Here is a 15,396-nt window from a genome sequence, read left to right as displayed (position 1 = left end):
AGCCATGGGATGATGTTTGTTTGGATGGTAGTTGTTTTCCCTGTCTTTCCTCCGTTCCTATAATTTAATGACTTTCAGTTTGCATGCTTGGAAATTCCCTTTTGTGGCTCTTCTTGAAACCTGAAGCTTTTAATGGGATTGAGGACAGTGCTGATGTCTGTGGCACGAGGAGAAAAATAATAACCTAACCAAGTTGCCAAGTACGCTGCCTGTTATGTTTCAGGGCCCATGGATACAATATCTGTGCTCTTGTATTCGTTTAAAACTTCAGATCATATGCATTGGAAAATACCTTTAGTGGTCATCTACACACATATACCCTGCTCAGTGTTGCAATCTTGCAAATACAACACCCGAGTCTCCACTGAAATATCTCCCATGAAGTTGAGGCCACCATGTCTATGAACAGCTCTTAAAGGTAAAGGTAAAGGGACCCCTGACCATTAGGTCCAGTCGTGGACGACTCTGAGGTTGCGGCGCTTATCTCGCTTTACTGCCCAAGGGAGCGGGCGTACAGCTTCCGGGTCATGTGCCCAGCATGACTAAGCCGCTGCTTGCGAACCAGAGCAGCGCACGGAAACGCCATTTACCTTCCCACCGGAGCGGTACCTATTTATCTACTTGTACTTTGATGTGCTTTCGAACTGCTAGGTTGGGAGGAGCTGGGACTGAGCAACGGGAGCTCATCCCGTTGCGGGGATTCGAACCGCTGACCTTCTGATCGGCAAGCCCTAGGCTCTGTGGTTTAGACCAGTGCTCCCCAACCTTTTTATCGCCGCGGACCGGTAAATGTTTGATAATTTTTCCGTGGCCCGCTTGTTTTGATTTAATAATTTTAATTTAATTGTATTTAAACATGCCTTCAAAATAAAATACAGCTAGACCAAAAAATGAATATAAAGTGATTTAGTTTATTTAACTCACTCGAATGCCAAATCAATGAGAACCCTGAGCTTGTTTCTTTGCAACGAGACAATTCCATCTGGGGGTAATAGGAGACAATGACACCCGAAGTGTGTTGCTTATGTCCAGTTTATTCCGTTGTTTTGTTTTGGTTGCTGTCACTGCAGAAAACCCCGCTTCACACAGATAGGTTGTCGGAAATGGCAATAGGGATTTAAGTGCTGTGGTGGCAATCTCAGGGTATTCCGCCATGACTTTAATGCAGAACACCGGCAGAATTGTTGTCTCGAACGTAGTTTTAAGGCCACCGTCATTTGCAATCTCCAGCAGTTCTTCTTCTTCTTGCATAGAGGGCATTCTAATAAAACCACTGCTGCTCCTCTTTCCGTTTGATAGTGCTGAGTCCCCCCCTCCGTGCACTAACCTCACGGCAGCTTCTCTTCAGTCCCCGCGTCTCCGACCTCAAGTCCTCAGTCCTCCCGTGGCGCCTCCTCCTCGGCCAATGGCGTGAGGTTTGCCTTTCGGCCAATCAGGAAGCGGGAGGACCCGCTCCCTGATTGGCCAGGAGGAGCATCAGTGTAACAATAGTGAATTTTCATTCACTATTGTCACACAATGGGCGGGTTTGGGAGGGCACAATGCTCTGCGCCTCGGCCGCCCGCCACAGTGAAATGATTTGAAGTTCCTCAGGCGGCCTGGTGCCGATTGATCCACGGACCGGCACCGGTCCGCGGCCCGGGTTTTGGGGAACACTGGTTTAGACCACAGCTCTTACGTTTCTCCAAATCTTCCTCTGAAATGAGCTTCGTTGTGGTTTCCACCCACTAGTTGTACTGCCCTCTGGAGCTATAGAAAAAGCCCATCTTCTACATGACAGCTCTTCAGATACTTGTAGGCAGCTGCCACATCTCCCTGAAATCTTGTCTTCTTCAGGATAAATATCCCCAAATGGGATTCCAGGCTAATGACACTCCCAGTTGAAATCCGTTGCATCATAACTCAATGCAAATAATTTTCCTGTATCTGTAAAAATGTGGGAATGATAGGCATCGCAATAGCATCCCAAAGTAATTGGGAATTTTGCGTTTAAGAAACTCTTTATGGCCATGTGCCCTGAGAACATTGTGACTGAATCCCATTCCAGAAAAGCACATTGCTCCAGTGCTTCATTAGTGTAAACAATTAAGAAACACCCTTTCCTAATAGGTGGTAATGCCCCTTCCTACCTCAGCTGCTTTTGGTAGGAATAATTCAGACTTGGACCCAGCCTCTTTCAAAACTAAATTCCCATTTTGCTGGGCCGAAATTAACAAGTGTCATTAAGCTTTGAGTCCCATGCTTGATTAGCTGAGATGCCCCCCCCCAAAAAAAAATCACCCACCAAAGTGTCATTTTGAGATATACAGGCTTTTTTGTGTTTATCTCAGATCACCCATCCATAAAAATGCTGCCTATCAATTTGATAATGAGATTATATTATGCTGCCTTTTATCCTAGCATTTAAGTCTTAAATGCTGAGCTCTAGTACAGAAGTTGACATTGTTTTGATTTATTTTCAGAATTGACCATTTGCTGCCTTTCTCACTCACTCCCTCTTTTACTTACTATTTGGTCAAATGTTCTATAGTCTGGTCAATTGAAGAAGAGTCAATATTGATTTGAGGAAGAAAAGACCACACATAGACATTGTAGAGGGTATCTGCACCCAGTCTTGAACTGTCCCTATGAAAAAGATCTGTATCTTGGTAGAAGAAATAGATGTTTGGGGTTCCTGTGATATATATGTCTATGTCTATGTCTATGCCTGTGCATAAGCCCTTGCCAAAAACACAACCTCCCCCCACACCACTTTCAGAGAAACTGTCAGATACTGTATTAAAGAAGTACTCAACCTCCCTGGGGTGAGTAGGTGACATATGCATCCCACATCAAGCTTTATTTGAGTACAATGCCCTCCCCCCAGAATACAATTGTCTAGTATAATTGACATCAGTTTATCATTGTGTAAACAAATACAACAAAACTCTAAACGTTCCCTCACTCTTCTGAAGTTTTGATCTCACGACTCCACCTAATATTAACAGCCCTTTTTAAATTGCATCTCAAGCTATGCCATGGAGGCCTAAGAAAGACACATTACCCCTAAGAGATAGGTCATGTACAAGAGACTATATTGTGGCGCATCAGCCAGTGGAAAGGTAAAGGGCTGCTAGAGGATGTGAGGCTCTGGCAGTGTTGCACGGTGTTCGCTCTCTCTGTCACTGAGCACATGGCCATGTGTTGGAAAGGAGTTTGTAACAGTCTGTGCTCTGGCTGGAGTTTATCCTTGCTCTTATGTAACAGTTGCTTTAGATATAATTAAACATGACACTGATGAGCCAAGCAAGCTGCTTAGCATAATGTAATGAAGGAGCCTTTTGCAAAAACAGTGCCTTTCCCCCAGAGCCAGGGCAAGTTCGCCTAACTGCAGGCTATCGGCTTCTGAGATCTGGTGCCAAGTCCTGTGGACTTGCACCCAACCTCCGAACGTGACATTCCCCTCTTCTCCATGCACCTTGAATCCCAGACACCTTGTAGTGCTGGGTCTCTGATTCAAAATGGCTCCTTGCAAAGAGGGGCACAGAGGTGGGCAGCATCATCTTTTATTCAAATGGGCACCAGGGAATCCTGACTAAACTTGCCAGGATGAGGGTGGGAGTGAGGAGTACTACACCAGAGGGGTAATATAGATAGTGCATGAGGGACTCAGTGGGGTGGTGGGGGTCGCTCCAGAATGAAGCTTTTGTTCCTTTGTGCTCTTCAGCCTCTTGTTTTGCTAGAATTGTAGTGAAAGGTAGGAGTGATTATTCACTGTCCGCATTATGATTGGGCAAACAAATGATATCAGCTAGCAAGTGTTTTGGTAGTTTTAATTGGTCAGTAAACCCCTATAAGTGCTGTTCCTCTTTCATGCCCCATTACTCTGGCGCCAGTCTTTTTGTAAAGAAAGCCTGGCACGATGAATGAGATCTTCTAATTTGTACAGGTGTTTTTACTGATCTGTTCTGGCATTTCACAAATACCCGTGGGGAGCAGGGAGCTGGGAGCTGGCTTCCGCCCGGAAGGGGCTGCTTGTGTAGCATATAGGAGCTTAGGCACATATGTTGTTGCACCGGCATAGTCTGGTATGGAAGATTGGGATACCACTACTCAGTGCACTAAGCAGCAGATGTTTACATGAAGTTGATGATGGTATCATGATTTCTCATTAATAATTGCAGTGTCTGTAATCCCTCCAGATGGGCTCGTTTAGCTGCTAGGATTCAGGGCTTCATATCCCTGTACCTAGGAATGCAAGGAAGCTTATGAGAGAATGAAGCCAGGAATGTTAACTGGGCCGATATACTAATGGAAATGCTTCAACAAGGGTGTGATGGTTGCTATCTGAGTGAATAGTACTTTATTTCTTATGATAGGAAAACTTTCTCCCTATTTTCTGCTGCTAGTGGCCTTCCAAAGCAGTAATTGGGGCTTTCCCAGTCTTAGTACTGTACTTACACAATATTCCAGCTGCCGCCCAGTTGGGGACTGGGAAGCTTTGCTGCAGGGATTCTGGGCTCACCATGCATCTCTCTCAATCTTTCCCTACCCCATCTGTAATCAGGAGAGATGTGCCCTCCTGAGCTGGAAATGCATAACCTTCAGATAATTTTTTTTAAAACCCCGCAAATTAAGCAGATTAATGCAGTGGTGCATTGTTGAGTAAGAAAAATAAGCATGTTTATAACCTGCTTTCTAAAAAACAGTATATTGTGGGGAACATTGAACCTTTCAGAAATTTGGGGAGAAACAAGCAACAATATGAGAGAGAGTATATGTGTTAAAGGTCACAATATTGCATAAGCTTTGAGGGTGAGGGTTGCCACATGTCACTAATGAAATTTATAGGCAGTAGGCAAAATAAGGAGCCATGACATTTGTTCAAGAGCATTGTACGCAGACCTTGGAATAGCCGCCTCTACCTGAGGAGAAATAATAATTAATAAAAACAGTTTCCCGGTGAGAAACTGGTATAGTTGGATCACTGAAGAAAATGTGAAATCCCCATAACAAAGGTTCTGCTTTGAGGAAGGAGATATCAAAACTCAAAATACCAAATGAGAGATGGTGGTACTTTACTGCAATATAAATTAACCACCTGGAAAGGTTTTGAGATAGCCAAAGGTGATTAGTGACCCAAGTACTGGAGGCATTTTCAAGAATTGTCAGGTTTAAAACAAAAGAACCCCAACAACTCCAAAACCTGTTTAGTACTGCATCAGTTTAGGCTGCCATTTCAGAAGCAGAGTGCATAAATGTGGGCTGCTAGATCATGACCTGGTTACTTTCAGAATCCTCTCTTGAGACATGAGGCACACGAGCTCTTCTAACTTCTGAACCTGAAGTATAGAGCTGCTGCCTTTTGATGGCTGTGGGGTATGGGTTGGTAGGGGCCATGGCTTCTCTGCTGCCCTCTCATGCCCTACAGTGCACCTGCTTTTTCTTTTGCAGATGGTGAGCGACTGGGCGAGGTGACAGACCCTGGCAGGCATGCGGCGGGGGCCCATGCATCCTCTCCTCAGAGGAAGGCTGAGGACTCCAGCGAGAGCCGGGAGGATGAGCAGATGGTAATCTCACTTGCGCCTGGCTTCTTGCTTTCTGTGTTTTGTATGCTAATTAGAAAATAAGTTTCCTAACAGTTTTTGTTTGGGAGATGGAGATATCTCTGCTGCATCACTGTGATTTACTCTGCATACTAGAAGGGCAGTAGAGGAAAGGCAGTGGTTCCTAATCCCAGGTACTTAGACCATATGATGTCACACATCCAACAGGTGAGGGTGGTTTGCACAGAGGCCTGGTGGACCTAATTAGGCCTTTGAGCTGGAGGTCCACCACCACTGCAGTAGAGGAAGGGGCAAGGTGTTGTATCTGATGTCATGCGGAGTTTCTCTGAAGTTCTGTGTCACTGTGTGGATGAGACCCCACCTGTCCTCTCCTCTCCTCTTCTGAGCTTGGCGGTGGTGGGGGCTTCTCTTTCATGGTGTTGGGAGCAACTTTATAGATGAGTTCTCACTTTCCCCCCAAGCTTTAAGTTGTAAGAACCTCACAGGCATGCCTAGGGCAAGGTCAGTGAGAGACTCTTTGTTTTTCTCAGGAGCCTGAAGGGGCTCTCCTGACCTCATATTGTCCTTGAAGATGGTAGGATGTCTTTGAGGTATTTATCTACTTCCTAAGCCTCTCCAAAGCCCATGCAACAGGCAGGAACAGCCCGTCCACCCTGCCACACCTCTAGGCTCTGGAAAAGGGCATAGGTTGTTACGAGGTTGAAACATGCACTTACCATTGGCGAGCTGCCACACACATTTGCAGGCACTTGTCAATTTCTTACCTGGGCATTATAGACTTGATGCAGATATACCTTTGGATGTGAGGTACTGATCTGTTCTATGAAGGCCTGTGACAGGCTGTTCGCTCTATTATTTAGACCAGGCTTCCTCAAACTCGGCCCTCCAGATCTTTTTAGCCTACAACTCCCATGATCCCTAGCTAGCAGGACCAGTGGTCAGGGATGGTGGGAATTGTAGTCTCAAAACATCTGGAGGGCTAAGTTTGAGGAAGCCTGATTTAGACTTACTCTAATCCAAAGCCTGTTGCTTATAATTCAGTACACTCAGACAAAATTAAAAAATCTCTCCAGAAAACCACATTTACGTTAATCGTTCTTTCCAGCATGCTATATCACTTCCCAGTTTCACCGTTTCCCATATTGTTCCCTTGCCTTTCTCCCATGGAATTTCCTCCATTGCTGCAACCCATATTTCCTCCAGGCATGGGAATCTTGGAAAGGGGCAGGAACAAACACCTATTGAAGACGGATCAATGGGGCAGGGGTCTGCTGTCACTGACAGTTAACATAAGGTAGGGACAAGATAAATAGTGACACTAGCTTTTAAAAAAAAAGCAGTCCCTGCTGCGTAGGGACTTGGTGATGCTCAGCATTGTGGCCACAGAATGTGTCCTTTGGTAAATATCACTGTGAATTTAAAGGGCCTAGATTGCCGCACATAGAGCATTGTTATGAGTCTCTTTTTGCTTGAGCGTGATTGCCCTTTGAGCAGTGATTCATTGGAGTTGGCATTTCTTCGTAGGATAAAAGGGGGGTATTGGCAGTGCTTCTGCCTGCTGAAGGTGCACAGCTTCTCTGTTAGCTCCCCTATAATGCTGGTTAGTATGCATTCATTGTCCCTTTAGGGCAATATATTGCTTTATGATTCAGACATTGGCTGTTCCCAGCATTGGGCCAGTTTCCCCTGGCAGGTTGTGTATGACAAGAGGTTTGTGTATGTGGAAGGGAAACGGACTGTGTCACCACCTGCCCTTGGCGCTTCCCTCATTATGGTAGCAGTGAATTTGCACCTTCAGAACAGAGAAGGAAATATCGACAACACTGGACTCAAAATAATGCAGAACAATTAGCGTAAGCTGAGGAGAGTGTGGTATGTCACACACCCACGTACATGACACAACTGAGTCCTGTGCAGAGGCAATAAATCATAACATTTAACAATATGTTGATTATATGTCCTTAGAGACTGGGGAAGAGTGAGACTTAAAGAGAATACCGTATACCTGTTCATGCAGAAGCAAACACATTTTACTGTTGCAGCCTGCACTTCAGGCAAAGGCAGAATCTTCTCTCTCGTGCTAGAAGCACAACCATTTTTGTTGACCCTATTTGTGGCCCCCATACTTTGGGAGAAGTCTTGAAGAACAAGTCTTTAAAATATGAATCTGCTTAGGTATTCCAATGTATGTATAACTTATATATTGGCTTTTCATAATACCTGGAATTTTATTTTCATTCTGGGTGTTGTTGTTTTTAAAAAAGAACTGGGATAGTGGTGAAATCAATGCCTTCCGGGTTTTCCTCCCCATTGTTCCTCTGTTTTATTTTTTCTATTTCTATATGCATTTTTCTTTGCTACACTTATCACTTTTACTGTCTTTTCTATGTGTTCATGTTAATAAAAATAAATAAGAAAGAAAGAAATCAATGAGGGGATGGATGATAGGAAGAGAGCACAGTAAGTGTGTTTCCAGAATTCATAACCATAAAGGGTAAATTCATTTACTTATACAAATTTTCCTCTCTAACAATAGTCCCAACCCTTTAACTACCCCCCCCCTAAAACCCTGCCATTCATCTCATTAAAAGCCTGATGGAACAAAAACTCCTTATTCTTGCATCACATTTTTACAGTGGTGGCTTCCCATATCATGCTTGTAGACCAAATGCAGTCATGCAAACATGAGAACTGAACTACACATCCAGAAATTTCACACTGCACAGCCCTCCTTGGACTGTATTAATTCAAGCTGCAGATGGAATGATTGCATGTCCAAGTGCTTTCCATGTAAAAACAGCAACAAGAACAACAAACTGACAACCAAAATGAAATAAACAAAACACTTCCTCCATGAAGAAAACCTGTATGTCGGAAAAGGATGGTTTGGCATAGCCTCACTTCTTCATCAAAAGCTTGTTTTCTATGCGCCAGAGAGAGCTTTTATGTGGATAGCATTCCAACATGTAGCACCCTCCCTCTCCGCATTCTGAATTTGTGCAAATTTAAGGAAGTCATATTTCAGGATATTTCTGAACATGTTGGCTGAGAGTGGTTCTCTTAATACTTCACGCTTGTTTAGATGTATACAAAAACCATTTTTATTTTCCAATTAGATTGCATTTTGCTACACAAGGGAGAGTAATTGTTAGAGAGAATAGCAGCCATATGGATCGTTTGAGGCCCATTTTAAAGCCATTGTGCTGAACAAAATTCAAGGAGATAATTCAAAGTTAATTTGTTTTCGTCCCTTTTTCCTGGGTGTAAGTAACACATTGTGCGACAGGACATCCTTCTGTTGTAATTTGGCTTGTCTGCCCTTCCTTACAGCCCTTGTTCATTACAAAACACAAGATGTTTGTGCTCCTGGTGCCAATACCCACCCTTTCCTGCCCTGCCTAAATTTGAGAATTGGCCCCTTTTCTTGAGAACAAGGGCTTTGCCAACTTCTCCCTGACACATGAGCAGCAGCTAAAGGGCCAATCACCCAAGGCGAAAGTTGAAAGGACTTGTGTTGTCGAAAACCACCAGCAAGGGTCCAATAGTATTTTCCTCATTTCCTGTCAGGGCAGGTGATGGGCGCTGGTCAGCAATAACTCACAAGGCATCAGTGAACTCTTTATTCAAAGAAACAAAACAGTTTAGGCCTAGTGAGCACAGCAACTCTTCCCAGTAGATCTTGCCCCCATGAGGCAGTTGCAAGGAATGAAGGTCCCTGCCTTCCCACAGCTCTCTGTCTCCTCCCCGCATGGTCATTCACAAGCATTCATTTTTTTATTTTTTTTTATAAAATTTTTATTGAGTTTTCACATTTTAAACACAGACACACACACACATACAAAGACAACACATATAAAGTTTCATATCCTTACTTTCCTAAGCCCAGTTCTTGACCTCCCCCCACCCCCCCTTCATACATCCTAATTCAATTAAATTAGCTCAGCAAGTTCATATCTCTCATCCTTTACATATTATTATTATATATATATATATTTAAAGAAATACTTAATTCTTATTACTTGGCCAGATTTTACTTATCCAATTTTCTTATAAATATTAAATCCTTTTCTAAGGTCGACTCAAATTCCTTCCACAAATTTCCCTTTTATCCTAAACATAGGTCATAATAATCAAACACAAAGGTCATAAACATTTTTTTAAAAAATTCTTTCCCCCCCCGCCCCGGTTTCTGTCCCTTCCCAATGTCCCCATGTCCACAAAAACAGTTTTTAGCCTGGATTCCTCACATCTGAGGCCTTTAAATCTCTGTCAGTCTCTCTCTGCCGATTTTGTTGGTAGCCCTCTTTGTTGGTCCTCGGGTCTCGAAGGAGTTCTAGCTCAGTCTCATCAGATTTTCTTCCATCCAAAGTACTTGGTACCAGCTGCTGCGAAAGGTCAGCTAATCTTCCATACTCAAAGAGGAAGCCCCAATCATATTTCTTGTTTCTTTTAAATTCAAATGTTCCAAGTGTTCCAGGGGCTTCCTCCCTCCTCTTTCGCATCTTTCGCAGATTTGTAATCCAAAGGTCTTCTTCTTTATGTTCTGACAATGTAGGCTTCTGGTTGGTACTCTCCATCTGTACTGGCCCTTATTCCCTCTCCTCCTGTTCCGAAGTTATCTCTTCTAATTCAGCTGCAGATTTTTTCCCGGTCAAGTCCATTGTGCATTCAGCAGAGTCACCCATCTTAGAGTTCAAGGTTATAAGTTGTTCACTCATAGCCGTAGTCTGCTCCTGCAACTTTCCCACGAGAAAAAACATTCTTTCTATCTCTGCCTGTAGTTTTCCATCTGCAGCCATTGTAGTGTTTCAATGTTTCCCCTAGGGGGATTCTGGTTACTTAATAGTCTTTTCCCAACAGTCCGTTACTTTGTTATTTCACTACTTTGTTCCCAACCACTTTAATTCAAATATAACAAATTTAGTCCAGAAAGGTGTTAAATAATAAAATTTTTAACTTTCACTGCCCGTTTGACAGCTCCTTTGACAGCTGTCAAACTCCTTGTTCCTTTTTCTCCAGCTCACATACAGGACACTCCCGGGTCTGGGGGAGGTTTAGACAAAAGCTTCTAAAATTCCACTCTTGCTCTCCAGCACAAATCTTCTTCTGTCAAATTCATGAAAATATTATCTTTTAAAAAACACCAAAAAGAAAAAACTCTCCACCTTAGTTCTCCGATCCTTGCTTTAAATCTTCTGTAAGCAGGGGGGTGCGGACTTCCCTTTAGCACATCCCCCGGTCGTACCGAATTCAAAGGTAGAAATTTTAAAGTCCAAATTCCATTCTACTCACGGATTAATTAAAGTCCGAATTTCAGGGAAGAAAGTCAGCGGTCTCTGGCCATGGCTCGCGGCTTCGCTCCACTGCAGTAGCGGTCCACTCACAGCACCACGCCGCTCCCCGTACCCTCTCCGCAGCCTTTAAAAAGGCTCTTCGTGGGTCGGGGGGCGCTTTAGGTGCCCACCGAGTCACCAAGTCCGCAGGCTTCAGCGCCTGCGGTTTCTAAGGGTCCCCGCGTCGCTGTCGCGGTAGAACCCTTCTCCAGCGGAGCCGATTCCCTCCGGAGCTCGGAGGGAATCCGCCATTAACCAGATCGCGCTAACCCGGAAGTCCATTCACAAGCATTCAGAGGCTCCATGTTGTCTGTCTTTGCTCCACCCTCTTCATACCTCTGTGGGTTCTGGAAGAACAGTGGGGAGGGGAGTTGGTCACAGCAGGAGGGGGAGACTCCTTGGCTTCTTCAGCAGCATGTCTCATCTCAGCCTCCCTCCTCTCTAGCCTCTGCTTCTGTGTCTGTTTCTGGACTGCTCTCTGCCATAGATCTTCCTGCTCACTAAACCCTGTTGCCTCTTCAGCTTCTGACACCTCCTTCTCCCAGTCTGCTCCCTCTTCTCTTTCTGACCACTCATCATCGTCCCACTACCAATTTCCTGGCTCTGAGCCTTCTTACCTTGGGGTTCGCTAGCTGGTGCCTCCCACCACTCCTCTGCATCCAGCTAGTCCATGACATTTCCTTGGCCAAAGATTGATCTAGACCTGCAAGCCAAGGGGAAGCTTGCTGGGACTTCAGTTCCCTAAGCATGGCTGCTTCACCCAAATGTCAAAAAGCAAAATGAAGGACAGACATTTGTTTTTCTGCTAAAAGGTTAGGAACTGGCCTGTTGAAAGTATAGCAAGTAGCTAATAAGTGGAAGAGAAATAATCCATGAATTGTTCTTTTCATTGTTTAGTAACAATTCTTTATGCTTTCAGTCTCTCACATTCCTCTGTGCTCAGGAGTTAAGAGTCTCTTATCCAGCACTGTGAACTGGAACATATTCAAAACTACTATCACATTTTAATTTTTTTTTTTTTTTACTGGCACCAGTGCTTTTGTAGCGTACAAAACAAATGAGAAATGAGGTTGCTAAATGCTGATCTAGTAGTGTTTTGGTTTTCTGGATCCCACCTTTTGGTGTTGGCTACAGTTGTTGTAGCCCAGGGGTAGGCAACCTAAGGCCTGTGGGCCGGATGCGGCCCAATCGCCTTCTCAATCCGGCCCATGGACTGGCTGGGAATCAGCATGTTTTTACATGAGTAGAATGTGTGCTTTTATTTAAAATGCATCTCTGGGTTATTCGTGGGGCATAGGAATTTGTTCAATCCCCACCCCCACCCCACCCCCCAAAATATAGTCCAGCCCACCACTTGGTCTGAGGGATGGTGGACCGGCCCACGGCTGAAAAAGGCTGCTGACCCCTATTGTAGGCTTTCTTGCCTTTCTCTTATACACTTTTTATTATCATCATTCTATTTATTGTATTTTCAGTCTTTACAAATAGAAAGTACTTAAACAATAGTAATAGAAATGTATACACTTGTAAGATACTCCCCCCCCCCCACAAATAAGACATTTTGACATCAACCACATTTGCAAAAGATTTCAAGAGGGAGAAAACATGTTATTTTTAAATGTTCCACGCAAGGAGGATACATTTGTTTACTGTGAGGCCACTAATATTCTGTGGAGAAATAATGTGGGGGAAAGCAGGGGGATAACTGCACTTTCTTAATAACCAAATGTTGTGGTCTGAGTGTTGGGTGGGGGATGCAATAATCCTCATGGTGCTGGTTTTGACCTTTAAAGCCCTATGTGGCCTAGGACCCTCGTACCTACGGAACCGCCTCTCCTGGTATGCCCCGAGGAGGACCTTAAGGTCCATAAATACCAACACTTTGGAGGTCCCGAGCCTCAAGGAGGTTAGATTGGTTTCAACTAGGGCCAGGGCCTTTTCAGCACTGGCCCCGACTTGGTGGAACGCTCTGTCACAAGAGACCAGGGCCCTGCGGAATTTGACATCTTTCCACAAGGCCTGCAAGATGGAGCTGTTCCGCCTGGCCTTCGGCTTGGACTCACTCTGACCCCTTATATGGGATTTGGTATATAAATTTTCCCTTGGCTTTTTTGCTGGCCCATGTAGGACCAGCATGGATAGCTGGCTCAGGTGAATATCTAATGTTTCCTCCCTTTATGGTCTTGATTTATGGGCTATTACTAAAATGAGGCTGCATTTTAAGCTGCATTTTAAGCTGTATTTTAATTAACTTTTTTCCCCTATTACATTTTATTATAATTTATACTCGGTGTTAGCCGCCCTGAGCCCGGCCCTGGGCGGGGAAGGCGGGGTATAAATAAAAAATTATTATTATTCAAATACATCAAAATAAGCAGGTGCAGGCATCAGTCACAGTGGGCCCTCTGGGGAGCTTAGTCTTGGCACTTGCCTGAGGGCATAGGAGCCAACTCCTAGGAGCTGAGGTCCCTTTGCACCCCCAGTAAACTATTTGAGGGGCCCCCTAATGTTGATGGATATTGCCATTCAAAGGGTGTGCGCGCTGTGTCTTATGATCAGTTATGCAGAGCAGGGCTTCCCTGGGCACCCCCAATATTTTATTCAAGATGGCACCCCTACCTGACTGAGGGTGCTGAGCATTGAGGCTAGCCCTGGCTTTTAACATAATATAGTCAGAACAACTAGGGACGCAGGTGGCGCTGTGGGTTAAAGCCTCAGCGCCTAGGACTTGCCGATCGAAAGGTCGGCGGTTCGAATCCCTGCGGCGGGGTGCGCTCCCGCTGCTCGGTCCCAGCGCCTGCCAACCTAGCAGTTCGAAAGTACCTCCAGGTGCAAGTAGATAAATAGGGACCGCTTACCAGCGGGAAGGTAAACGGCGTTTCCGTGTGCGGCTCTGGCTCGCCAGAGCAGCGATGTCACGCTGGCCACGTGACCCGGAAGTGTCTCCGGACAGCGCTGGCCCCTGGCCTCTTAAGTGAGATGGGCGCACAACCCCAGAGTCTGTCAAGACTGGCCCGTACGGGCAGGGGTACCTTTACCTTTACCTTTAGTCAGAACAACAGGCAAAATAACCACACAACAAAATAACAAAGACAAAACATCTGATAAACCTAATCCAGATTTAAAAGTCAGGACAAATCAACAGATCGAATGCTTACCAGGAAAAGAAAAGCATTTGTATTGTAGTGGAAGGCCATTAAAGAGGGGGCCAGATGGGTCTGTCTGTGGAGGGAGTTCAACAAAGACGACCCTCTCTCTCCCTTCTCTGGTGGTTAGTCACTGCTATTTCAGGCTACTTCAGGCCCCATCCGTTAGGGTTCTTTTGCCCCAGTGTGCATCTCACTGCTTACACCAAGCCTTATTCACAATTTTGTTTCCAGTTCACCAAACTTGGAGAGGCCCTTGTGAAACCCTTCGCTGCCTGCTTGGGTTTTTGCCACCCCAAATACTTTGGTGATGTTCACAGACTTAGCTGCTTTATTGCTGACTCCAGATCATGTAGGTTAGATAGCACTGGTCTGCAATACAGATCTCAGTATTTCACTCCATTGCAGAAATTATTTATACCACCACTTATATAGCTGCACTCATACTGTGGGTGAGGGATTGCTCTGAAATTGCTGTGCCTATCTTTCACCCACAGGTAGAGTGAACTGCACGCAGTCATTTGCACAGCCCTGATGCCTGGCTACAGAGGGCTAGTTTTTTGTTCAGAAGTTTGAGGTAATGAATATATCTGAATCCCAACGAGAGTAAGAAAAGCTGTTCCAAGGCAGCCACATGGAGAAATGAGGCTGGGGAGAACCAAGGCAGTGGCTGATAATAAATGCTGTAAACAAAAGGGAGCCCATTAGGATGCACAGTGTTAAAGAAATAATTAGCCAACTTTGTCGAAGTGAGCTAATTAAAGCCCCAGAGGAAAGGAACACAATGCCCTTTGAAGGCATTATTAGGGAGACAACATAATAGCACTGTGATTGTTTTAAAAAGGAAGAATTTCTTCCACTGCTTTGGCATCTTAGCTGTTAACTATGTACGGAGTTTGTCTCAAGAAGCTGCTGAGTTTGAAGATGTGGGGAGGAGGTGGACTTGCCACTGGGAGCCGCATTTGTGCTTGTTGAAAGGAGGGGTGTCTTGTTTCCCTCTTCCAGACATGGCATATTTTAACAGCTCCTCCCACTAGCATTGGGGGGAAGGGGGAGATGGCTGCACACATGCATAGCTTTCTGTGGTACCAATCCCACAGGGCCAATCCTGACCCTTCACCAAGGGACCAGACGCAGCAACCTCAGGCTAGCAGTTCAAAAACCCTATTTCTCACAATCAAATTGGTACGCCTGGGACACAGGTGGCGCTGTGGGTTAAAGCCTCAGCGCCTAGGGCTTGCCGATCGAAAGGTCGGCGGTTCGAATCCCTGCGGCGGGGTGCGCTCCCGCTGCTCGGTCCCAGCGCCTGCCAACCTAGCAGTTCGAAAGCACCTCCGGGTGAAAGTAGATAAATAGGGACCGCTTACCAGC

At 45.1% G+C, this 15,396-nt stretch overlaps 1 protein-coding gene across 5 annotated transcripts in view; it reads left to right on the top strand.

Annotated features, from left to right (window-relative positions):
• Window positions 1–15,396, top strand: part of B4GALNT4 (beta-1,4-N-acetyl-galactosaminyltransferase 4) — a 171,865-nt gene that overhangs the window by 94,317 nt on the left and 62,152 nt on the right. For all 5 annotated transcript variants that reach the window (XM_079970085.1, XM_079970087.1, XM_079970089.1 and 2 more), the window contains exon 2: window positions 5,434–5,549. In XM_079970085.1, the coding sequence (XP_079826211.1) occupies window positions 5,434–5,549 (116 nt within the window). The remainder of the gene's footprint in view (window positions 1–5,433; window positions 5,550–15,396) is intronic.

Source organism: Podarcis cretensis (assembly GCF_951804945.1).
Source record: "Podarcis cretensis genome assembly, chromosome: 1".
NCBI lineage: Eukaryota > Metazoa > Chordata > Lepidosauria > Squamata > Lacertidae > Podarcis > Podarcis cretensis.
The sequence above is the reverse complement of the archived record's forward strand: the minus strand, read 5'-3'. Positions and strand labels throughout refer to the sequence as shown.